Source organism: Micrasema longulum, unplaced genomic scaffold, assembly GCF_059751315.1.
Source record: "Micrasema longulum isolate JH-2025_06_02 unplaced genomic scaffold, ASM5975131v1 h1tg000820l, whole genome shotgun sequence".
Taxonomy (NCBI): Eukaryota; Metazoa; Arthropoda; class Insecta; order Trichoptera; family Brachycentridae; genus Micrasema; species Micrasema longulum.
Window position 1 is genome coordinate 292,181 of NW_028278012.1, and position 27,338 is coordinate 319,518.

The 27,338-nt window shown below is 34.1% G+C and overlaps 1 protein-coding gene and 2 long non-coding RNA genes across 3 annotated transcripts; 1 reads left to right on the plus strand and 2 right to left on the minus strand.

Moving 5' to 3' along the window:
* Positions 1 to 1,902: 1,902 nt before the first annotated feature.
* LOC148278842 (uncharacterized) lies at positions 1,903 to 5,626 on the minus strand. Its single transcript, XR_015823057.1, has 2 exons — positions 5,185 to 5,626; positions 1,903 to 3,285 (listed from the first exon to the last, which is right to left on the minus strand). It is a non-coding gene; the product is annotated as an uncharacterized LOC148278842 (long non-coding RNA).
* A 6,853-nt stretch (positions 5,627 to 12,479) lies between these two features.
* LOC148278843 (uncharacterized) lies at positions 12,480 to 23,273 on the minus strand. Its single transcript, XM_088230823.1, has 2 exons — positions 22,186 to 23,273; positions 12,480 to 12,842 (listed from the first exon to the last, which is right to left on the minus strand). Exon 2 carries the CDS (start codon positions 12,706 to 12,708, stop codon positions 12,508 to 12,510), a length of 201 nt encoding a protein of 66 aa, XP_088086949.1. The 5' UTR covers positions 12,709 to 12,842; positions 22,186 to 23,273; the 3' UTR covers positions 12,480 to 12,507.
* On the plus strand, positions 23,237 to 26,781 carry LOC148278844 (uncharacterized). Its single transcript, XR_015823055.1, has 2 exons — positions 23,237 to 25,407; positions 26,191 to 26,781. It is a non-coding gene; the product is annotated as an uncharacterized LOC148278844 (long non-coding RNA).
* The last annotated feature ends 557 nt before the right edge of the window (positions 26,782 to 27,338 follow it).

Genomic DNA, 27,338 nt, shown 5'->3' on the forward strand with positions numbered 1-27,338 from the left:
CTTTAAATGCGATTATCTCGGAACTTGTTTAATGACTTAATACATTATGTCAGAAAAGCCTCGATATATAAATCTATGCAATGTCTCGCAGCAGTCTCCTGCAATACTCTCTTTCCTTAGACAAAACCCTCACTTGTACACTTTGTCCGAAGCTGCCTTCGTTTTGGATAACTTAATATGTTCATCCAAGACATTGAACACTCTCGGGCCACAAAAGAGAAATTTCTCTGAGTAAGTCGCACGTGTTTTTGGTATTAAATAATTTAAATTACAGGAAAACTCGTACGAGCATTCTGCTGGGATCTTCTCTTGTAGCCACATGACCAGAAATGTGTCAATGACTCATTTTAACGAAATCGTCTAATATCCAGTACCTTCAAAAATTGAAACAATGTCTCAGATGGGGGACTTTTATAATGTAATTATTTTTGTAAATTGCCTTCGTGCCGTTAATATAAAATAGAATATTAAAAAATGATAAATATATATTATATAATATAAACGAACACTCATATAAAAGATATACCTAGCCCCATCTGTATAAATACTACGTTTGTCTTAACATAGGTTGCGTTACCTTTTACCAAGAGTTATGTCCCTATGAGCGGCACTTTTTTTGCAAAGACTATCTGATCTCCAGATAGCGTTTTTGTACCATATTTTCGATACAGATCCTCTGAACTAGTATGTACATCTTCCAGCGATACTCTAACTTTTATATAGCTTCTTGGTAGAACATTTGTCCGACCCCTGCCAATCACTCATCTACACAGCACATGACATCATGGTCGTCCTCCACGCAAACGTTCCTTGAGCTTTGAGAATAGCCTAGAATAGTAATCACTGGTGGCTAGATCAGGTGAGGGGATATTCGATCGATGAAACCATTTACACTAACGCCTTGTGTGCTGGAGCATTATCCAGTATTTTAGAGCAACAACATTTTGCCGTGGTCAGCACTAAGTAAATCGTTGCAGGTTTCAACATGTCGCTCGGTACTTTACACATAGCCAGATTAGGCTACATAATGCACACACATCAGCTCAACTGGTCAACTTGAAACAGGTCAAGGGTGGAACATATTAATCAATCGATTCTGGTAATGATTCCTGTTCCTAGATCAGCACAGCCAAACTATGGCTTACAAGCACCAATGTCCCGATTGTCGTAATGTAAACTCAAAACAGGATCTGGACTTTTTCGGTGTAAGCTTTTCTAGATTTAAACAATTATTGAAATAGAGCAGATCTTGTCCAAGGTCGGTATTTTTGTCCTAGCTTTGATATTGCTGGAAAAGCTACCGCTATGCTGAACAACATCGCTCTGGATGCTCATCGGTTCCATGTCTCCGAAAAGGCTTTCCGAAGCAGGATTTATCTATTACTCTGACAAGAGTTTTCTTATTTATTTAATATGTACACCTTAAATTCAAGTTTGTAATGTACATAAAGTAGAACTCCGTTTATTCAAACTCCAGTCATCCAGATTGAAAAATATCAGGATAGTTATCACGAAATAAAAAACAAAGGAGATGTAATAATAAAAATCTTCGTCAAAGCTATTAATTTTGCTGAATATGTTTAAGTAAGTTTTCAATGTAATTCCAATTCGCTGTATTATTTAAAATCAATAAAAAAGTGATTTTGTGTTTTCTATCAAAACATTGCCTTATGTAATTTATTGGCAAATCCAATTATCTGGATTTTTGCAAATCCGGATAACATCTGGCACTCATCAATATGGATAATTTTAGTTTTACTGTATGGCTTATGAAAATAAATTGAGTTGAAATACGTTTTTAGCTATTTTATTTTAGTCATACCTACTTGTAAAGTCTGCGAATAAATAAAGTGGCTCCCGCTAATCCAAGCCTTATTTCCAGTTATTTTTTTAATATTACAATTTTCCGTTGTAAACGCTCTCGGTTACTTAATTATTAACGTCTTTCAAGGAACTTCGTCCTTGGGGTTCAAACTGTCAATAGGGTCGCAGTGAGTCACATTTTGCTGGAGGGTGTGATTCTATAAAATGCTGCGAACGCCCAGTTGCATTCCACCGGCAACACTACTGACTAGTCCTACTCGTTAGCGTCTACGTCCCCAATCCTGGGCAATGGGATCGCACTCATAACGGTGTGATCACAGCAGATAACGAGAGGATGAAAGGTGAGTTTCTGGCGCCTCCAAACCAGAACAAACCAGCTAAGGAAAGGTAACCCCGATAGAAAATCCACCAGAGAAGGCAACGGGAAACCACTCTGGTCATCTTTTCCCAGGAATCACTATGGCGAGCACATCCAATAAGCAGTTGTCCTGGCTGCGGGAATACGGAGAGTAGCGCAGGACCGAGATGCTTTTGCTGTAATAATTGCCAACGCCGGGGGGACCTGACAAGGCACCACAAGAAGAAGAAAGAAGTTTAAGCACTAGAATGCATCTTCTTATGCACTTTTAAATCACTCGATCTTTGAAACGACAGACTGCATACATCGCAAGAATACGGCATCGCTCCAGTGTGGGATTTTTGATGGTTCTTCAAATGGTGCGACCGCGTGAAGGTTTTCATGCACACGTCGCAAGAGAACGGTTATTTCCAGATGAGTCTCTCGTGCGACTTAAGGTTATTGAGATGCGAAAATGATTTTTGGCAAATCACGCAAGAAAATGGCTTACTTCCCGTGTGTGTCCGTTCGTGTCTATCAAATGATCCGCTCTTGTGACGCCTTCCCACAAACATCGCACGGAAACGTTTTTTCTCCCGTGTGAATTCTTTGGTGCAGTTTCAAGCTTACGAGAAGCCGAAAACGATTCATTGCAGACTGTACACAAAAATGGTTTCTCTCCGGAATGGATTCTCTCGTGTGCCTCAAGTGATATAAAAACGTAAAAGATTTGAGGCATAGATTACACGAAAATGGTTTATCGCAGGAGTGAGACGCCATGTGGAATTTCAGCTTGTTCGTTGTGGGAAATGTCTTTTTACCATACATCGCACGAGGGTTTCTCAATGTGGGTTACAAGATGTTTCTTCAACTCTCCCGATAAGCCAAAACATTCGTTGCATATTTCACAAGAATACGGTTTATCTCCAAGTGTAATTTTCTATGCGTTCTCAGGGCACAAATGCGTGAGAATGTTTTTCGCAGAATTCGCAAGTTGAAGGGTTTTTCTCCTGTATGGGTAACTGCGTGGCGCTTTAAGTGGGATGATAGGATGAATGATTTGTTGCAAGTAAGACACATAAAAGGTCTTTCTTTTTCTTGGCCTTTATCATTTTCCGGTTTATCTAGAAGGAGAAGACATATTAATACCTATATAAATCTTTAAACATAACCAGTTACAGAAAAAAATACAAAAGAAACATAAATAAAGTAAAATAAATCCCCCATGCCCAGAATTCTTAGGTCTGCCAATAAACATACCAGTCTTGATTTCTTTGATAACAAGTTGTCTTCTTTCAAACGATCACTGAATCGAATTCAATTATAAACACCTCTCTCCCCGCCTCCACTCCCACAAAGTCTACTATAAACCATTGAGTCTTTCTAATTTTTTAATAATAATTTTCTATGTATAAATTTGTCCATAAAAATGCCCATTGGGCGTATATATAAATAAATAAATATAGTAAATCACTACATTTATAAGCACAAAAAACCATTATCCCAAAAAAAGCCTTATAGATATGAGAGAAATTCTCTATTCGAGGAATTTTCAGTGGTTCATATCAGACAGCAAAGTTAACTGAAGGCAGTGATTGTCACTAACTTGTCCTAACAGAGACGCACGCCGCACGCCCATTAGTTTCTCATCATTGTGAGACTCTGAGTTCCAAAAGCGATTTGATTTTTCCACAAATAGCTAGAATGTCTTTAGCACAAAGACAATAGTCTTAAATATAATAAAATATCTATAATATAATGCCAGAATCGGGAAAGTGCTGTAATGTCCTCTATCTAAAGACGTTAATGACTACTTTCCTTGGTAACCGAATAAACATTTGTAATAAATAGATAAACATCATTGAATACCAAATTATTATCGCTTTGGATGCTGTCCAATAATATAGAGTGCATATTTTTAAATAAAGACTAAATGATTGGCAGATTCTAGTGCTGCAATTTGTATGCGAATGTTGATACTATTTAATAACAATGGATAGTCTAACAGATTGTTAAGTCATTTACGTAATATCAATTAAAAAAGTATTAGTAGATTTGTTGATAAAGATTCATGCGAAATTGAACACAATAATCGAGCCACACATTCATAACTTAACCGCATATTATTTTTATCAAAACAAGAAAATTTAAACAAATTCACAATAAACTCACAAAACCAGGCTTGAATTGTTTGAAAAAATAAACAAAAGCCAAGTCAATGTTTAAATAATTACAAATACTTACAAATAGATAACAATATTTTAGAATACCACGATTTAAGTTTTAAATTATTAATTCTGCAACAACGACAGAATTTCGACAAAAAAAATAACTTGAATAAAATCATAGTACCAGAGAAAATGCAAAGATCAGACTCCCGTTATAAAGAAGGCGAATAATTTAACTTTATATGATAAAAATTAAAGGGTTTTTTTTTTACAAAAACTGCATTACTGAAATTGGAACCTTTCTTACTAACTGCAAAAAACATAATGTATAAAATTAACGAAACAATTGGATTGTTTTGAACACAATATAGTAAAACAATCTGAAATCTAAAAAAGAAAACTGTAGAGGGTATTTGTACTTTCTTGGATTCCAGCTTTCGTTGGGATGACATAAACACCCTCTGAAATTTACTTTTTAAGATCCCAGGTTGTCATGCAATATTGTGTTCCAAACAATCAAAATGTTTCATTGAATGTTCTCTGCAGTAAATGATAAATGATTCTGATTTAATTATGAAGAAAATGAAATGTCAAAATTTTAACTTACAGTGTTAAAATGTTTTACATAATTTACAAATATATAATGTTGTTATTAGAGCACGCATGAGGATGTGTTTATGCGTGCAATTTTTTGAAAATTAAAAATAATAAAGTTATGTTGTTTTGGAGCCATCGTTTTTTTGTAGTCGTTAATTGTTTTTTAATAATAATGTGACTTAATGAAAAATCGCAACGCCATTTTAATCAATAAATAATATATGTTTGAAGAAGGGAATCAACAAAATAATTATTTACCTTCGATGAGTTCATTTGATTGAGAGAATTCTTGATTTATATCACTGCTCGTTTCATCATATAATGTTGTTCAGCGCTGGTTCCGGGTTCTTCCTTCACTGTAGCAACACTTGTCGCACAGGGACTAGGCACTGCTTCTTCTTCATATGGACTATCGTATGCTCCTGGTTCCGCCTTAATGAGAGGAACTTCTGAGTAGAAACCCTCGTTCTTTACAGCAGTATCAGAAATATTTTGATCAGGCTCCGGTTCGCTTTTAACGGTATTGAGACATGGCGCCCCTTCCCCGGTATGGAAAACCTCTTCTTCTTCACACAACCAGGTTCGACTTTGACGTTGACAGAAGCAAGCTCCATGTTTTCGTTATTTCAGCACCAAACACAATTACAAGTAAAAATTGATATATTTGATAAATAATGGCGTATTGGACAAACGTCAAACTAACCATAGAAAGAGTTGAGAAGATACATAGACAATTTTGTTGACAATAAGCAATATACTAGAAACTTAGAAGATAAATATAGATGTTCGCCTATAGACAATAAAATGAAAAAAGTCGATTGTGGTACCTACTTAGCATTAAAGTAAATATTATTTATTTATTCAGCTTGTAAATTTTTAAATAAATTAAATTACTAGTTTTACCACAGATAATATGAGATACCTAGATTTGTGAAGGGGGCGTAGCCACACGTCAGTATTATGTACAAATTAGCTTAATATTTTGGCCTTTTCACATTAGCTTAATATGAAATTTGATCAAACCCAGCGCAGCAGCTGTTTTAAACTTGCGGATGTGTGCTAAGTTCCCGTACATTAAAAAAAAACAAATTATTCAGAGAAACCGTTCACAATTACAAGCCAAAATAAAAGCTTTCAGAAATTCGGCATCTGTCGCACCGGCAAATGGATAAAAATGCTGTATAATGTATTTGATAAATGAAATGTGTCAAACAAAGGCCGCCATTAAAAGTTTGAAAAAATAGTGATGCGAACGTCACTATTTTATCAAAAAAAAGTCGATTGATCGATTGCGTTTTAGTTCTAATATTGATGTGCCGTATGTGAAAAGGCCATGGTAGTTCTGACATGAAATGCCAACGAACAGTCAGCAGCGGACGTCCAGGACGTCGAGAACCTGATGCCTTGTGAAGTAGGCAAGCGTGGTTAAGGCTCTCAGGAGGCATCCGCAGTACATGGCCAAGCCAACCGTATCGCCTCCGCTTGATGACAGTTGTCACCGGAGTTTGCTGCGTCCGTTCTCCTATTACTTCATTCCTCACAATGTCAAACCACCGCACACCCAAGATTCTTATGAGACACCTATTTTTGAAGCTCAGAATTTTGCTGCTATCGGCCCAAGTGAGGTGCCACGATTCGCATCCGTAGAGGAGAATAGGTGTTATGCAGGCATCATAAAGGCGGCATTTACTTTTCACTGAGTAAATATCCGATCTCCAGATAGCCTTCATACTATTGAATGTGGCTCCTGCTTCTTTTACATGTGAGAATATACAAAGAAGACTTAACCCTCCCTCATCGGTGATGTGTAGCTAGTACACATTGCGTCTAACAACTATAATATCTTTATAAATATAATAAATATTGGGTTTAGATTTTCTGTATTCCTCCATTACACATTTACTTTTCGACTGAAATAATTTGTCATTAAATAATAAGCATTAAAAAAAGCATTTTATCGGAAATCGGGGATAAATTACAAATATCATCAAAAGTATAAACTCAGTCAGTCACGTAGTCCAGTACTATACAGCTACTTAGTAGCTCTCGGGAAGTTGGCGCGGGTGCATGTTTCGCCCGAGTCGTTAGCGATACCCAATGCTTTTTCCATGTTTTCAGCAGTTAGATTTGAAATATTATCATCTTTGAATTAAATTATGGTTAATTAAAGTCATTCCCTATAATTAATCAATTTTTCCCTTTTTAAATATATCATTTTTTAATGTGTTAGTGACTACACGGCACCGTAACGCGCGGGTGTTTTTAGGACAGTAAGGGAAAGGTAGATACCAATATAATTAACAAAATGTTCAGACAGTTTTTAACACTACGTATTTATGTTTACCTATATTATTTATATTACAAAATATAACATAAACTGTAGTATATTCGTGGAGCAGTTGATTAGTATTATCAAAGTGGCAGGTGTGAAATTTTTCATTTAACTAGTCAGTAGTTAACGGACTATACGAGAGCTGCCTTTTGAGTTTTTACTTACTACCGCTAGATGGCATTAATGAGACGTGACAGCTAGTTTTTTTAGTTTTTTTTATCATACTGCATGCATTTTTTTAATACCAAATTAATTAAGAGTCCTCCTCGTTATAGGGAAACATTTTTTTTCTAAGGAATAACCCGCTAATCCTTTATTTTAGAGGCTTGTCAGTAGGCGGAAAAGAGAGAACGCGGAAGAAAGTTATGAAAATACATCACAACACCGAGACTTATATAGAGAAAAATACCTTTCCTGGATTTCTTTCTTGCATTTGGCAGGAATCGAACTCAAGACGCCAGTTTCACAATAAGCAGTATATCTATTTATTTATTTATTTGACACTTTATATACATATACAATAAATATACATATAAGGGCGGGCATATTGCCTTAAGGCAATTTCTTCCTACCTACCCAAACCGTTCAGTTTGAGAAAATTATAAATACATGGACATATTGAATCTTACAATTTTATACAAAAATTAAAAGCAAAGATTAACAAAAATAAATATATGTATAAAAAAAAATAACACTTATCCTGCAGTATAGAATCATAGGCTGGGGAGGAGCTTACAAGACAAATTTTCGTCCACCTTTAATTGCCCAAAAACCGGCGCTAAAATCATATTAAAAACACTCTAGAACATACTCTTAAATTATTGTTTTACAGAACTAGTGGTTGCGCGAATGGTTAATGGGACTGAGTGGTTTGTGGCTGGATGGACCGCCACTGGATGAAGGTCCACCTATCCTACCCATCCTGTGATCTCCCAACTTTTAATGTTTGTTATTCTCCTCGTCTCTATGGCCATGGGTAGCTACGGTTGCTATGGGAACAATTTTATATATCCATAGCAACCAACACAATTTTTTTTTCTTGTTGATAATTTCTATCAACTACCGTATGTTCATAATTTTATCTGCCCCCATCTGCTCCATCTATAATCATATGCCCGCATCTGAACATCTTTACATAATTCGACTGCCGCTCCGCCACATTCATCTTAAATAGGACTATATTAGCCTAGGACAGATTTTGCTTGATATTTCGTCCTTTTATTATTAATTTCCGTATTAAACTGTATTTAAATACGGTTAATTTGTTAAAGTTTCGATTTTAATTAGTATTAACAAAATTTTTAATACTATTTTAAAATCAACTCAAAGGGATTTTTTTTTTATTCTAGTGAATAGTGCTAGTGCAAGCATGCAATAATATATGTAGACAAACCTTTATTTGAATTGCATCCAATGTATTTCTGTACATTTATTGCTTTACTGTTGCAATATTTTTTTCATTTAAATGATTTACCCAAATATACCATTTGGTGACTGTTTTTTTTAGTCTTAAAAAGTCATGTTAGAAATAAGTTGTGTTAGAGCGAGATTCGAATGTCGGACCTCCTGATCCGGAGTCTGCGACACTGTTTAACAAATTGACATTTAAAGTAACCTAACCTAACCTATGATAACCAGTGCTCAGTGGAGTTGTTTTGGGAGTCTTCTTTTTCTTTAAGTGCTGAGTTGCGGTGTTTGACACAAATAATGTAAATTGAGTTATTTTACAAATAGGCTGAGGAAATATTCCCAATAAATTGACTGTATATTTGTAGAACGAACCTGAATTCCATAATGCCTGTCTAATGCATTAACCTGTCTTTGCTTTTCTTTGTTGTATTCCTTATATTATTTTTTTACTCAATTATTATTGTTTTTCGTTTTATAATTAGTTTAAATTGGACATTGTCCGTAAATTTGTTAAATAAATAAATATATTTTTTGCATTGTTTGTATTCTTTTTTAATACTGAATAAAGTTCCATCACTGGGGAGTCCCGCGCCGAGGGAAACGTTTTACAAATTTTAATAAAACATGCCTTAAATTAGTTATTTAACAAAGTTAACATAATAATAATAGTAAAAAAACGCAATTAATCTAATTAACCTTATTATCATTAACATATTAAGCAATATAAACAAAAATAATCATAAAAAACAAAACCAATTTATATAGATCAATAGAAAAAATTTCATCAACAGTACACATATTCAACCTATTTGGCTTGATCCACTCATCGATCCGTACGCAACCCACCTCCACTATCCATTTCTTAATAGCAATTTACCCCGTCTGGTTATATTTCAAAGATATTTATTGACTCAGTTCATACATTACATACAGTACAAGCACTAGAAAATTGATAACTTAATACAATATCGTTGGTTACACGGGTTGGCAAGCACTGGCTTCACAGATTGAGAGGCAGCGGGGATATTGTTTCACGACTCCTGAGTCACCAGGATGGCCCGGGCAAAGAGACATATGGTGTTAAGACAGCCAAACGCTCTCTTCCTAGTAATATGACGTCTCGCACCGTATTCAGAAGTTAGCAAAAGGACCTTACAGCCAGCATTTGAACTTCACTGAGTACGTACTCGGGATAAATTACTAGGATCTCGATTAATCTAATTATATGTCTGACCAAAGAACCCGGATGAGCCAAATAAGGCAAGCAACTAGGTTAGCAAGGGTTGACAGTACAATATGACTGTACAGGATGAGAGCCAGGGCGTAGCCAAGTACCAAAGAGTTCCAGAAAAGGAAAACATGCTGGTTCGCTAGGAGAGCCCTGAGTGGGTGTCCTTACCAAAAAGTACCAAGAAGTTAGGTAAGCAGAAAGGTTAGAGGATGACCCAGAATACTCTGACTTTTGGAGCTAGAAATCCGACTTATAAAGGACAAAATCGAGGGGGATGATAAGTTTAGGGGTCTCGCGGGGCATGCGGTAAGCGCGGGTGGCTGGAGAACGTCGCATTGGAATGCGGTAGAATATGTTAACCTATACCATATGTTGAAGGAGTTGTTGTTACGTAACTATCTCGTAAGAAAAGGATAACAATATGCGAAATCAAATTTATAGGGAAAAAGCGGTTGCTATAAACTTTATATTGTGAGTACTAACTAATTGCCCTTATAGATAATAGCAGTAGATTGTACACTTTAACCGAGTAGTAGGCCAATTCTCTTTGACCAAAGGTTGTTTTAATTTTATTTATTTTTTGCAGCATCAGGGTGGAGTATCTAATAACTTATAATATTAGAAATCAAACACTGATTTGCGTCTACTGAACACTTTATTTTATTTTTACAAATAAAAACTTCGTGACAATTGTTTTGCCTTGTTAGGGCATTTTCAAACGAATGTGAAGATTGAACTTATTAATATTATAATTAATTTACTCGAACAATAAGAATTTAATAAATATCTAAATAATCCTAATTTTAAAATTATAAATGAACAAACCAACCTAATATCTTCACCAGTATTAAACATATTTAAATAGACTGTTGTTCTTCACTTTGTTCCTGTTTGTAAACGCTTATATGACGCGTAATTAATAGATTAATCATGTTACAATTGCATTTATATATATTTTAATAAGAACTTCTTAAAAATAGTAATATTGTACAATAATACATTTATGTTTATATAAATTTCCTTTTAATATTTCAATAATGTTTTAAAATTAAATTGAACAGCAATCTATTATAATATTATTGATATTTTTTCGACAGCAATTATCTAAATTTACAAACTATAAAACTTCATTAATTATCTCACAATACATACTTGTATGTCAATAAATACTTACTTTGTTATATTTTTCCCGAAATATAAATACCTAAATTCCCCATTACCTACTTAACACTTAGCCTCGCCCTTAACCATTGGTTTTTCCCTCAATTGTGATTAATGTACATGCTAAAGTTTATAAGATTATTTTTATTCTTTACTTAAGTACCTTGAATTATATAACTATATAAGGACATTCAATCCATATAATCTTCACATTCGTTTGAAAATACCATAACAAGGCGAAACAATTGTCACGAAGTTTTTATTTTTATATTTTTAAAAATAAAATAAAGTGTTCAGTAGACTCAAATCAGTGTTTGATTTCTAATATTATGAGTTTAAATATGGAGCTCTACAAAATAAACACCAAATCAATCAAAATCTAGTAACTCTTGCATTTGTAACGGAAGGTAGAGAATAATGTTCACCTGCGTATAGTAACAGAGCTTTAACATAAAGTTGTTTTATAGATTTTACATTTGCAAATTTAAGTGCGATGGACTGGTATTTTAAGCGCTTTTATAAAGTGGTAAGTATAGTGCGTATTACCCTACTAAATACGCACTTTAAAAGCGTCCAAAACAACAGCTGGGCTAGATATTAATCCAAATCCAATTTTTAAACAAATATATATTTTAAGTGTTTTTTGTGCTATGAACGGATCTTTTGTTTTTAATGGCAGGTCTATGTATGTATTTATTTATTTATTTTAAAGAAACAAACAGTCGATAATGCTATAATAACATTTTTTAAAGTGTTTTTAAGTAATAAGTCAACAATTTTCTATGTATATCACATAAATCTCATTGAATCAGTCCAACATCGCTTGCTTTGAAAAGTAGCGTGGATGCTAGAGAGAGGTAATTATTCTAATGCTGAGACAGAGTCAATGTTAAATATTTCTAGTTTACTAAAACGCAGAACTAATATTGATTCCATATATATGTTCGGCATACTAAATGGTATAATCGATGTTCCATCATTACTGGGACAAGTCAAATTCAATATTCCGACTCGTAGGTTGAGAAACAATGAAGTACTGTTCATCGATCAGCATATAACAAACTATGGCCTTAATTCTCCAATGACCTGTCTTTGTCGTATTGTTAACTCAAGACAAGATCTAAACTTTTTTGGTTTGAGTAAATATTCGATTTCCAGACAATCTTCATACTGTTGAATGTGGTGCCTGCTACTCCTAACTGCACTCTCAGTTCTTTTTGAAATCTCCCATTTTCTGTAACATATACTTTGAAACTGATTATTTACATGATTTAAAAGATCAGAAGGGTGATATCAATTAAGGCCTCGTTCTAAAATTTTCCAAAACGATATTTTTGGATTTATTTGGTGGGCAAGCTGTGAGCTGTGATTCAAGATTCAAAATAAAATGAAAAATATGGACAAATAAAAAAAGAGGAATAGTTAACAGTTTTTTTTTATTAACAAGTTAAGAAGACTTTGTGTCAGTGGTAATGTTTCCATTTGCATCAGTTCTAATAACAGTTTTTGACATGGATTTAGTTTTTCCGTTTCCAGTACTCGAACCGGAGCTGGACGCGCTTCCAGCAGCTTGCGTGGAGTCAGAGCCCGCTGTCCCACTTCCGTCCGCCGCGCCCTCGGCGTCCCCCTTGGTCATGGTCTTCGTCATGATCTTGGTGACGGACTCGCCGTCTTTGTTGATCTTTGTCTTCGTCCTTGCCACCGCTACACTCTTATCCCCCGCCGAGTCGCCTGACGCGGATACGGCAGTGTTCGCCGCTGTGCTGCCAACGTCTGATGTCCCTGGAAAAAGAAAACAATTAAATCTTTTTAGGATTTTTTTGGGCTGGTTGGTGCAGGGAGCTCCTACACCAGTTGGAGAAGACAGAAGGAAACGACGTTGTTTATTTATTTATTAAATGTTGAATAAAATACAAAAAATTGGTTATAAAGCACGTGAGCAGCGGCGAACACTGACCAGTGGCTCAATCACAAATAACTATCGCCGTGCTAGTAAGCGACGTGATAACGATTTCTCACCATGGTTGTTTATCGTATTCGCGACTACAATAGAACATACGTAAACACCTAATATTAAACGTCAAAATATTTACGTTTCGTGACGTATAATCCTGCTGCGCAATCACATATTTCAATTTCACCGGTGTAAATGTGGAAAATATTCCAAAATCGCTATTTTTGTTTATTTATTATTTATCATGCTGTTTATTGCATTAAGCCGGCGGCGGTTGGCAAGCCAAATGTCAAGAAAAGCAGTCGCCATAGTATTTGTAATTTAATTTTTACTTCTTTGTATTAGGTACTCCTTACTATTTTGCAAATGTAATATTTTATAGTAAACGCCGATTTTTCGCCAGTGAACTGTATTTATTTACGAGGAATACAAAAAACACACCGACGCGAGCGTTGACTTAGAGATTACACACGCGTTGACTTATGACTGCGATAACTTAAGCACGTTCATTATTGTTCATTGTGATCGCTCAAATTTTTAGCATATTTTTAAGCACGTCGATAGTTATACAGATACATCCACACCGCACTTCTGGCATTAAATCCTTTGATGTACAGCTTACACCTCTGTTGTTTTTCAATCAAAGTAGCCCCATGCCTCTAACGATATATTATTATTATTTGTGTACCTGAGGAATGACGCTGGTAGTTAAAGAGTTGAGGTTATTTAAATTTTGTCCGTTTAGTCTATGATTATCATCAGTTATCATATTTTGACTTTGGTAATATATTTACAGTTGTCTATGATAATAAATTTTCTTTCAGTCTATGGTCGTTTTGCATTTTTGTAACTGTCAAAACTTTCATGCCAGTTTAAAATAATTATTACGTGACAATAATAATGACAGTAGTTTTTATGCCAGATTTGTTATATTTTAACAAATTTCAATCGTAAATTACGTACTCACAGTTATTAACGTTGCTGCTGTAAATAGTTCGCGTAAAAGTTATTATTCTAAGTATTTTTAAGTGTTTACGCTTTTTTAGACATTCTACATTAAAAGAAAGGTGGTTTAGCTGCCGGCCTCCCATGCATTGTGTTATATAGAATGTGTTGTGCTATCAAAAAAGGCGAAATGTGTTGTTTGTGATATTCGCGCTGCGTAAGCTTCGTTAGTTCGGTGTACCAAAAGTTTTTTTGTAAAACTGATCGCTTAAGACGTATTATTCTCCTGATAATTTATTTTTTTAAGAAAATTAAATGAGTATGCCATAAACCGCGTACGTGCATCAAACCGAAGCCGACTAAACTGCTCATAAATGAGTGAGTAAATGAGAGAATGAATTTTTTGGTCATGAGGTACTCTGTAGACATTGCTGAGTACGCAACTGTCGATTTAAATTCAATTGTACCGTGTTGTGTCGTTTGTAGGTGTCAAAATACTGCTGGGATTAAAAGGGGCTAGGATGGGATCACATTTCACGTGTAAGTAGCAAATTTACAAATGATATTATTTAAAAATTCGATTATTTTACCGTCTGTCAGATTTTTAAGGGGGAGTGGCCTGAAAAATGCTAAAATTAGATATTTTGATGGGATATTTAAAGTACTTGTAGTAAACCTAGCCAATTTTTTTAAAAAGCTTGTCAAAATTTAAACTTTCTTCTAGGGCTCAATATCTTTTGTTTTTTTTTATTTTTATCTTGTAAATTAGTGAAAAAAATTCTCATAGATTATGAAATCACTGAAAACAGTCATTTTTCGAATAGGTATTCAACGTATCTGTAAATATTGTACGACCTTATTTTTTAGTTTATCGTCATGCTTAAATCTTCTTCTAAGTCTCAATATCTCGTTTTTTTGTTTTGCTCAACAAATGGAAGAATTGAAGAAATTTGGATGTTCAAACATAAGCAACATGGTGAATGTTACACAGTGTGAAAAGTGGCCACTTAAACCAGCCAATGACAGGTCATAAGCCCTGTAAATGCCTAGACTTCCATATTCCCTTATTTAAGGTATTCTCCATCCCTGTTGTAATTTGTTAATATTCCAATCAGTAAATATTTTTTGCGTTAAAACAAAACATGTCATTACACAAAATTATCTTTTATTTGTGTTGATTTCGTGATGATTTCGTTTTCGCGGTCTGGTAACATTACGCGGCTACTTCACGCATGCACGCACCTGCGTGTCAGACTTTCTGACACAGTGCGGTGTATGCAAACATGATTATACGCGCCTTCAGGGCCTCGATTATGATGGGAAGATAAAGACGTCATACTTTCACCTTGACGTTATAGTTGAAGATCAATTCTCTTTAGCGATTACAAAGATATACTACCGACCTCCCACCTTCAAGTTTTGGGTAGGAACATCGATATGAAACAAGGGGAAGCGTACGTCACGGTACACATATCTACGCTCTAAAATGACATAGCTTCATTATGACAGTTGAAGATAAAATTCTCCCGACCGACTACAAAGATATACTACCGATATTCCCACTATCAAGTTTTGATGTAAGTACATCGGTTTATACCGACGGGTCTAAAACCCCTCGATACGTTTATCTACGCATTAAAAGTGACAAAAAATTTGTTCCACCGAACAATTTTTCCTTTAATTATGATTTATTAAAAATTTTAAACGTTTAGAGGTTGGCACTTTTTTTCTTCTTAAAGGCCTATTAAAAATATGAGAGAGAAGTAAGTAAATTTTGAAGTCGAATTAAATTCCGACATAACCATCAGTTTAATAAATCGAGCGCCTAGATACGAAAATAATGTCGCTAGGTTCTGTCCTATTAAACTAAGAGTATCTAGGCGTTAGAAAGTTACCACTGTAAAAAAATAATCTTATATTTTTTCCATCTGTTTTACTATATTTCTGAGAGAACATCTCAATAGACAAATGCAGACGATCGTTAAGCATATTGTTTTGGCAATGGTAAAAAGTCGTATAAAACCATATTTAAGCGAGCTTTTTTGTTTGAATTGAGATTTATTGGAGTTTATAATCGCTTCGATGTGGGCACTTTCTATTACAGAAGCCTATTTGAAATGTAAATGAGAACTTTTTAAAATGTTAATGACGTAAGGAACGCGGACTAATTGTTTGCGGTCATTCATTGGCTTGTTTCGATCATATGATGTCGATTATATTTACGTATTTATTTTATTTTTTTTATTTAATTATTTAAACGCCTCTTAGGCTTTTACATGTTTTACATACATATATACAAATAAAGACAGACATGTATTTTACACAGAAGTAGCAAAAAAATATATTAATGATTTTTAGAAGAAAAAGAAAAATATCAAAAATATCATCTTTACATGTTAGTATAAAAGTGGAAAGAACAGAAGTGCATTTTAAAATATGAAGACAGAAGTGCATTTTACACAAAGATATGACAAGTACGTAGAACAGCCTTCGTGGTGTAGTGGTCAAGACGCTTGACCCACACTCGGAAGGTTCCGGGTTCGATTTCCGGTGAGAACACTAAAGTTAAATGTGATTTTTCTCAAGCCTGGGTATTCCATGATGTAATTTACCACTGTAATTGGGTTTCCTGGCCTGTTGTGGTACAGAAAAAAAATACCGACGAAGATACAGATAGTGCAGAAGTTAAGTATACCGTCTCGATATATACAGATGAAGACAGCGTTCATAATCGAGCCATTGGCATGCCATCCCATTCCGGGGGGTTGGATGAGATGGTTGGGAAAGAATTGAAGGAATATAGATGTTCAAATATAGGCTGAATGGTGAATGTTACACAGTGTGTAAAGTGGCCACTTTACCAGCCATTGACAGGTCATAAGCCCTTTTAGATGCCTAGACTTCTATATTACCTTTTCTTTAATGTTCTTCATCTCTGTTGGAATATGTTTATATAAACAGCTCCCCAGGGAGTTGAATCCAGTCCTTGTCTACAAAAAATTTGACAAACTCAAAATATTATTATTTTTAAATAAAGAATTCTTTTAGCAAATGTCAAACTCTACGCTACTTACCGGCAGTGATGCATTCTGTGTAAGAATCCGTTTTACAAAAATGCCTCGAATATCGGTTTATTTTTTTAAAACATTACTAAAAATCCATTAAAAATATGTTAACATGTAGAAATTAAGAAATTGTAAGGAAAAGAATCAATTCAGTATCCATTGAAAATGATTGATGTTTGTAAACGTTAAAATACAAACTTTTTTAATTTACAATAAAAGAACATTCTACATTTTTTTTGGAATATACATTTCAGTCGAATGAAACCTTGGAAAATCGATGAAAACACATATATCTGCTATCTATAAAATCTTCTAAGAGCCATTTTGGTTTTTATGCCCCAATGTCCAGAATGTGTAGATTAGTCAATTCATCACACGACTTGGAATTCTTTGGGATAGATCTTCCGGCTTTTCGTAGATCTCTTCGCCACTAAACAGTGTGGGATGAAGTTGGATTGGCATGGTTTAGCTCAAAGTTTTTGGTCTTTCGTTTTTTTTAATATATTGTATACAATTATTGTTTTGCCCTTGTTTGTCTTTGCTAAATAGTTTTATGTTCAGTTTCTTTTTTTTTTTTTTTATTTATTTACAATTTTAAAAAACCCGTTAGGGTTACATTAGAAATTTAATATTTTCTAGTCATTTTATGTCTCGTCTAGTCTAGTTAGTTCAGTCATCATGTGCTTTTTCAGATGGATTTTAAATTTGTCTCCAGTAAAAGTTTTCAAGTAGTAAGGTAGGTCGTTGTAGTGTTTAAGTCCATTATGCAGTATTTTTGACTGTCCTGTGTTTGTCTTTGCTTTTTCAATATGATAGTGTTTTTGTTGTCTGGTGTTATATTTATGTATGTCAGCATTTTTGACTAATATTATGTCGTCGTCTTGTATGTTTCCCAGTGTTATTTTGTGCACAATTTTTAAAGTCTCAATTTTAGTCAAGTAGTTTATGTCAAACTGGTGTGTTTTTTTGTACAGTTCAGTCGTAGAGGTCAGGTAGGGTAGGTTGTATGTTAGTTTAAGAATTTTATTTTGTTGTCTTTGTATTCTTGTTATGTCTGTCTTGTTACCAGTTCCCCAGAAGGCGATCATGTAACTCAATTTACTTTTGACATAGGCTTCGTACATCATTTTTTTTTTCCTTTCTTGATATAAAATCTTTAATTTTGTAGAAGAGGCTATGTAGTGATGCCATTACTTGAGTGAGTCCGTCTACGTGTTTTGTCCATTTTAATTGTCTGTCCATTGTGAGTCCTAGGTAAGTCACATGTTCTAGTTCTTTAAGAGTTTCGTTGTTTATTTTTATGTTCATGTTATGGTTTTTCTTTTGTGTTTCGAAATGTATTATATTGCATTTCTTGGCATTTAGTGTTAAAAAGTTTATGTTTCTTCGTGTAACTGTTGTTATTGGCTTAGGCCATATGTATATAATAAATAAATAAATATGCTTCTAACTTTTTTTCTACTCAATATATTGAAGAAGTTATTATTTGTAAACTTTGAGTACGTGAATTAAAACAATTTGCAAAAAACCGCACGTAAATCTGTCAAGCCATTTTAGAGTTTTTGCGAGACACAATACGGCGATTCATTTTATTATATATAGAAGTGGTACATAAAAACAAAGTGATTTTCTTTTAATATATTAAACAAATTTTATTTTTAAAATCTGATGTGAAAATGTCCATTTGAAGATAACGAAAAAATCTACTTCATCATTTAAATAAATAAGAGAGATATATCAAGTACCGATGAATGTAGTCGAATGAAAGTAGTCGACTACATTCGATGGGTTAATGTAGTCGACTGAAAGCCCGAATGCAGTAATGTAGTCGAATGAATTCACTCGACTACAAATAGACCAATGGGCGAGCTTTACGCTGACTATCGAATGAATTAGTAATTTCCAAACTAATGAATTTACTCGACTACGAATAGACCAATAGGCGTGCCTTAAATTCATTCGACTACAAATAGACCAATGGGCGAGCCTTACGCCGACTATCGAATTAATTAGTAATTTCCAAACTAGCATTATTGACAGAATTAAGAAAGGGGTGCTGCGTTGGTTTGGACATGTAGAGCGAATGGACAGCGAAAGAACGACTAAAAGGATCTACGATGCAAATGTTGATGGATGCAGAAAACGAGGAACACCGAGAAAGACATGGCACGATCAAGTCCATCAAATACTTGAAGATGGACATGTCAAAAGTAGGAATAATCGGCGTGCGTGCATAAGAAGATGTATGAATGTAGAGAAAGCGAGGTCTGTATGCCAAGATAGAGTGTTATGGCGTTCTATCCTCTCTGCCTACCCCTATGGGGAAACGGCGTGATGGTTTGTTGTTGTTGTTGTTGTATGAATTCACTCGACTACAAATAGACCAATAGGCGTGCGTTTAATTCATTCGACTACAAATGGACCAATGGGCGAGCTTTACGCCGACTACTTTCATCGCCAACTAATTCGTTATAACGTAATGGGCGCTGGGATCTGGCGGACGTGATAGTCGAAATAAAATGCTTTTGTTTTTTGTAGTTATGTCAGCACAGGTAAAATAAAAATGTATATTAATATAATTAATTTATAAAGTGCATCATTTAACAATAAAAATAACAATAAAATAAAGTGACGTTTGTTTATAAGTCTGCTGCTAGCCTATTTGTGTACTTAATAATAATAAAATCTATATCAAATCCATCCGATCTGAAATATCAACACAATAACAGCTGATTGTAGTTTTACGTGCGTGACTTAAACAATAAATATGAAACAAAAATATTTTAATTTTCATCCTTTCTTTGGCAGATAAATATTAGGTTACGTCAAGTAATGATAACCACAGACTATAATTATACCCATGTAAATATTCTAAATACTATAAAGTAAGGATCATGGTTTACATTACTATTAGTGGCAAAGTTAAAAAAAAAAAAAACAAACTGACGTACCTAATGTTTGAATAATTTATATAGCGCCATTTTTGTGAAAATCACCTCCTATGTAGGTTTATAATTTGTTGCCCTACGGTTGGTATTTTTTAATTTTCAAACCATGTCTCCATTTTCCCATTTGTTTGTTTGAAAATCAGTATTAATTTGTTTTTTTTTTTTAAATAAAATTGTATTACTTTTTTATTAGGGTTACATACAATAAACACACGACTTTTTTGTATTCACGTCCCGGCTTTCTAGAAATAAAATCTGTATTAGAACGTGTCTTCTGTTTTTCATATAATATTATTAGTTTAAGCAACTACGCGTACATACGTAGCTACTAACTATGCACGACACTCTCCGATTCCGCGTTTACATTCCTTAGCCAACAAATTTACTTGTGAAATAGACATTTTAATACGACAATTATCCATTTTAAAACGTTCTTAAATGCACTGTTTGAAACTAATTATTAATGTCGTAATAAAACTTTCTTTTTCATACAATTTATTCTCTGTTTTTGATGTGTTTTATTATTACGAGATCTTATCTCTTTCTGATATTAATTTATCAAATATTTTTGTGTACCAGACATTATATTATTTTCACATATATACTTACTGTTAACTAATTTTCATTATTTGTTTTTAACAATAATTTGTCGATAACATTTTTTTTTATTTTTATAAGTACCCATATGAAAATGTATTTATTTTTTTTGTTTGAATTCTTTACAAGTTATTTACATTTTTTTTTTTAATTCAATTACTTTTCTTATATCCATTTATTTATTTTTTTCTTTTTTACTATGTAAAGTTTAACTTTTTATTTTGCATGGCAGTATGCTTCTTATTGTTTCTACATGTATACAAAAAAGCGTTTTTTATCTTTTTAATTTTTACGCACTATGTTTGTACTTACCTGTATATTTTTTGTAAATGCCCCTTGGGCGTATTGTAAAATTAAATAAATAAATAAAATAAATAAATGAAATAAAAATTCAAAACATTTGAAAATATTCTAGAATGTAACCAACTCTAAGTTTTCATACAATGTAGGTATCGTTTTTTGCTTGTGTTCATATTGTTATTCCTTTATATTTGTGTTGTTTTTAATTTGTAAATCTATGTCACTTGTTTTTGGCCGATGTTATCACATTTTGGTAGAAGGCTCTTTTTCTTATAAAGGAAAAAAAGTACCTAACATTCCCAAAGCATGGATATTTCTCCCGAAAAACGGAGTTTGTCTTTGAATAAATTTCTGTGTCCATTGTCTATGGTATACCGAAAATAAATGATTCATTCGAATGATGAATTCGATTATTTCCTTCATTCGATTACTAATCATTCGATTAGTAAATTTAGTCGATTATTTTCATCTCTAATATCAAGTCAAGTCTTATGTTCTATGTAGACTAGTTGTACCTTCACCAAAGCCACACAAGAGTAACATTTAGTTGTATTACACATGAAAAATAACCGAGTTTCTTCTTTTTGATATTTTTACGCTTTGTCATATGAATTGACACCCGTGAATATTGGATGCAAATTTTAGCATTTTCTAAAACTTTCTGGTACCCTTGTACGACCTTAGTAAGAAATATTCGTCCAACACTCGGGGTCTTTAACTCTTAAAAGACTGTGGTAAATAATCCCTTTGCGCGCGGTGAAGTAACATCGTGTTACCACTAATAAAAGACGGTATATTCTAAAGTTTAGACATTTGAAAAAAATTAAAAACATGGAGACATACTGCTTAATAATTCGTTTTCCATAATCAATGCGAATAAACATATAATTAAGCCCTGTTTTAGCAAAATTAATAAAAAACCACAAATACGCCGCTCATGTTACGCGCGTGCGTCCCCCATCATTGTCATCAACCGACTGAAGACTAAATCTGTTCTAGACGACACCCGCCGCAGAAAAGCGTTTCTATCTTCCTTGATATGACTTATATCTTCGTGCTCTCTCTTGTATAAGGTATCAGTATAGATGTGTTGCTGAATTAGCGGACATTCATTCTTCGCGTAGAAAGGGTAAATATTTATTGTATTAACATTTAGCATAGTTATACAAATGTTACTTTCCGAATCGAGTGTGAAAATGTCCATTTGAGGATTACAAAAATTATGAATTCACATTTTTTTTAAATAAGAGAGATATATCAAGTCTTGTGTCCTTTGTCGACTAGTGTGACATCACAGCCACACAAGAGTTAAATACCTTCTGTTCCTGCTGCACTGCTTCCAGAGGCGTCTCCTTTGACCACGACCTTGCTCAGCGATTTGCTGATGACGGAGCCATTCGGCTTGACCTTGGTAGAGGCGTCGCTGGTTACTTTAACAGTCCCAGAATCGGCATCTTCTACAGGCGCTGAGAGACATCTCAAATCCTAGAAATCAATTAAATTTTTGACCTAAAACTGTAATAACATGAAGCTTTGTTATTTGTCAGCTAGATACCTATTGGATGAAATTATTTTAGAATTCATTGTTAATGCTTAGCACGTACCGCACTCCACGTCTGAAGACTTACGTTTCCTTGGTGTGTCCACTTACAAGGAAGAATGAGGAATTCCTTTTTTTTTAAAAATATTGTTTGAAAATGTCCTAACAAGACGAAACGCGTCACAATACACCCTTTGTATATTTTATAAAAAATAAAGTAGAATTATAATCTAATAAACTTGTTTTATTTTGGATACATTGCCAAATTCCACTGTTTTCTAATATTTTTTTTTCTATTAGCGAACTATTTAACTAAGCAATTTTTTTTTGTGCGTTATTTACAAAGGTATGATTTTGTAATGTTACATTTACTAAATACCGCGCCAAATGACTGTAATCAGTGTGTCACTTTTCAGTAGTGACGTCATGAAACGGTTGACATTCTTACTTTCACTGACCGCGGTAAGTTGTATTTCTCCAGCCAATAACAAATCTGACAAGAATCTATGGAATATTGCTTTGATTACTTCATTTAGTTGATCGTAATTTGCTCATTTCTATGTTATGGTTGTTTTTACGAACGTTTCGATTTAGAAAAACCTAGAAAGTTGTCAGAATCTCTGGTCGAATTGTTAACAAAGTATTATTTGCCGGATTTCAGGTCGTAGATGAAATGTCAAAACTTTGCAATCACAAATTATACAATTTTTTTTCTATGGTCAAAAAGTACCTTACAAGGTGTGGAGGCTTTAAAGCGGAAACCGGAAATACTACACGTAGGAGTGACGTCATTATTTACGATTTTAAAATGAATACTATTTTTAACATTTTTTATTTATTTTTGCGTGCGTTTTTGAGATATTTCGTCCTACTCCAAAATTTTTAAATATTCACGTGTAAACGAAAACATTTTAAAAATTTAATTCCGGGTTGGGCTGGAATTCCTCATTACTAATAGCATAACGAGAAAAGCTGCCTGAAGGAACTCTTTGTAATCTGGTAGCGAGAAAGTAATCCAGGGCCTCGGTTATGATGGAAGGATAAAGACGTCATACTTCACCTTGACGTCATAGTTGAAGATAAATTCCCTTTAGCGATTACAAAGATATACTACCGACCTCCCACCTTCAAGTTTTGGGTAGATACATCGATATGAAACAAGGGGAAGCGTACATCACGGTACACATATCTACGCTCTAAAAAGACATAGGTTGATTCCGCCCGTCAATTAATAAATGCGTTTGTAGTGTCTAGAGTCGATTATTGTAATGGTATCTATGCAGGTGTACCAATGAACATGAACAATGACTCGCCTACAATCTGTATTGAATGCTGCAGCGAGACTTATTTTCGAAATCTCTAAGTTCAGTCATATCACTCCACTACTTCGGGAACTACACTACCGACCTCCCACCTTCAAGTTTTGGGTAGATACATCGATAACCTTTATTTATGCGGGTGGTTTCAGCTCTTTAACTTCACAAACATCAACAGATGAAATAATTGAAGGAATATAGATGTTCAAATATAGGCAGAATGATGAATGTTACACAGTGTGTAAAGTGGCCACTTAAACCAGCCATTGACAGGTCGTAAGCCCTGTAGATGCCTAGACTTTTATATTACCTTCTCTTAAATGTTCTTCATCTCTGTTGTAGTATGTTAATATAAACAGCTCCCCAGGGAGTTGAATCCAGTCCTTGTCTACAAAAATTTGGACAAACGCAAAATATTGTTGATACTAATAGTAACTAATCGTTCATTAAATTTTAAATGCAGGTAAATTGTAAAATATTTTACGGTTTCAATTGTCGCTAATTATGTTTATTTTTTAATATTTTTTTGGAACAAGAACACATTACTAGTAACTCATAATTGGGCAAGTAATCCTTTATAACTGTCTTCAGCATAGAGAGCAGATGAGCCAGCCAAGGCTGCTACGGTCAAAAAAGTGAGGCCGAACTCTGATGAAGTCCCAACAAGCCGTGTAAGGCGATCCCTTTCAAAAGATAAATCAAATTAGTGGAGGAAAAATTATGAAGAGAAAACTACCAATAAGTGGATCAAGCAACTTTTGAAAAGCACAGACGAGGCCAAAACATTTTGGAAGCATGAAACGCCTACATATGAACTAACTCCGGCTCTCTCGGGGCATGGGTGCATGAGGGAATATCTGCATCGCTTTGGGCCGCGAGACGATAGTTGCTGTCCATGTGATGGCATCACTGAGCAGACTGTAGAACATCTTCTAATACACTGTCCAATGTTCGATAGGCCGAGATGGGAGCTTGAATGCAAAGTAAACACTCGGATTGCCGCGACTAATAACCTAGCTGAGCTTCTGAACTGTAATGATGCACGAAGAGAGACTGTTCGATTCATTACAGGGACGATCGAGCAAGCTAAGTTATTTAATGGTGGTGTCTAGCTCTTTTTGTTTTTTGTGTCCAACTTTTACGACTTTTTTATTTTTATTATTTGTTAGTGTAATATTTCTAGAGTTATTTTTTTATTCTGATTCTGGTTTTATTTTTATTGTTTTTATCTACGGTAAAAAATGTTAAAGTCAACTTAATATAGCCTAAAGATATATTCGATAAAATATAACAAAAGCAATGTGCAAATAATTTGCAACTAAAAAAAATAATAGGCTTCAGCGCGAGTTGCAAGAATCGTAAGAGAAAAATGAAGCAGAAATTAAAATAACATAGAAATTTTGGGATGGAAACAAACATAAATAAAATATGAACAAATGGTTTGATATATACAACGACAATGTAGGGTAGACATCCCTAAACTTTCCTCTGAAAAGCGCTCAACAGTCTCCTCTATCGACCATTTATCGTGGTCTCTTTGTGTAACTTGTTTTACCGTTTTTACATGCGATATTCTTGTATGATGCCAGTACTCTTATACGGGTGCAAATCTTGGCACCTTGCCAAAGCTAAAAACACCAAACTTCTGAGTTTTGAGAGTAAGTGCTTGAAGAGAATATTAGGTAAATTAACTAAATTAATTAGAAAATTAGATATTAACCTAATATAGAATATTAGGTTAATATCGCCTGGTAACAGAGGACTTCATGGATTTCTATAAAACGCCAATATCACATAAGCATGAAACGCGTGAAGAGAATATTAGGTAAATTAACTAAATTAATTAGAATATTAGATATTAACCTAATATAGAATATTAGGTTAATATCGCCTGGTAACAGAGGACTTCATGGATTTCTATAAAACGCCAATATCACATAAGCATGAAACGCGCCAAAAAGCGAGAGGAAACTTCATAGAAAGAAGAGCCATAAATGCGTATGGAGAGAGGACCAGGGCGTATATACTCCCTCGCATAGTAAAGAGACTCCCGGACGAAATAAAAAATAGTGATATGAATAAAAACAAAGTAAAATTGGTTTTAAAAATCTTTTTCTTAAATTCTAAGTTTAGTCTATAAAAAAAAAAAAAAAAAAAGGGGAAACCAAACAATTTAAAACAGTGTCAAAAAAAGTGTTTGTTTATTATTTTTTATATATTTCGTTTTCAAAAAAGACTTGATTAACTTGTATTTAATTTTTTTTTAACTTTTATTTTATTGATATTTTTAAGATTTTTTAAAAAAAATATTTTATGTAAACATTTATTATATTATGTTACAAAAATGTTTAAAGAGAGAAATCCCTGCAAAAAAACTGCTTCTGCAGTTTGGCGGGAATTTAAAAAAAAAATTGTTTTGAATTTAAAAAAGAAAAATAAATAAAAAAAATAAATAAAAAAAAAAGGTATAAGGTGGTTCGATTTTATAACTAACATCGAAGTCCGAGAACGGACGCAGCAGCGTCCTATAACGAGCGTCTTGGGGATGCGGCGGTGGACCTGGCTTGGACACGTGCTGCGCATGCCTCAGGAGAACCTAAAGCCAAGTTGCCTCTTCTTTTAACCTGCGGGCTCACGCCGTCCTGGAAGGCCGCCGATGACGATCTTTCGAATTTATTCAGTGGATCTAAGGGGCGCTGGATTGACGTGGGAGGAGGCGAAAATGCTGGCTGGCGATAGGGTCTCCTGGAAGCAACTGGTGATGTCCACATGCTTCACTTAGGAGCGGATGTAGAAAAGAATAAAGGACATACGATATAGAGTATGGGTGAAGAAATGGTGAACTCTATCACTTATATTTGTACAAGTAATATGATGTCGCATGTTCATTTAAGATCACCACAGGAGTTTGTCAAGGGCGCGTCCTTGTTTCGTTCCTTTTTAAAATCCTTTGGATTTCATCTCAAGAAAGTCAATTTCACTAGATCCATAAATATCTATTTCTTCCTACCAAAAACCTTAAGACGTTAAGTATGCCGATGACGCAATTATAATTGACGATTCAGTCAGCGGTCTCCATGTAAATGTTGATTGAGTAAGACTAACATTGCGAAAACTCGTGTGCTGTGTAACACTTTACAACTTGATGCCCCAAATCCCCTCTTTCAAACGAATATCGTATTCTTCATCTGCCTGGACATGTTAAAATTCGTTTTAGAATACGCTGTTGATACAGATGTGTAGCATTTTTAATATTGCCATAGTATATTTGTGTAAGTAAAATGATTAACGACTATTACTATACATTTAGTTACATTATCATTTGTACATATAGTTACATTTGGCTGACATGATTACTCCGCATTTTCTCTCAAACTAAAGGGTAGTGACATTGAAAAGGTGGACAAATTTAAGTACCTCGACATTATTCTAAAAGAGACCCTTGACCCAGATATAGAAATTAAATGCAGAATTGAGACAGCAAGAGCTGCTTTTAATAAAATGAAATCCCTCTTCTGCAATGCTAATCTCAACTTGAAAATAAAGCAAAGATTGGTGAAATGTTATCTGTGGTCTGTATTGTTGTATGGCTGTGAGACTTGGGCTCTGAAGG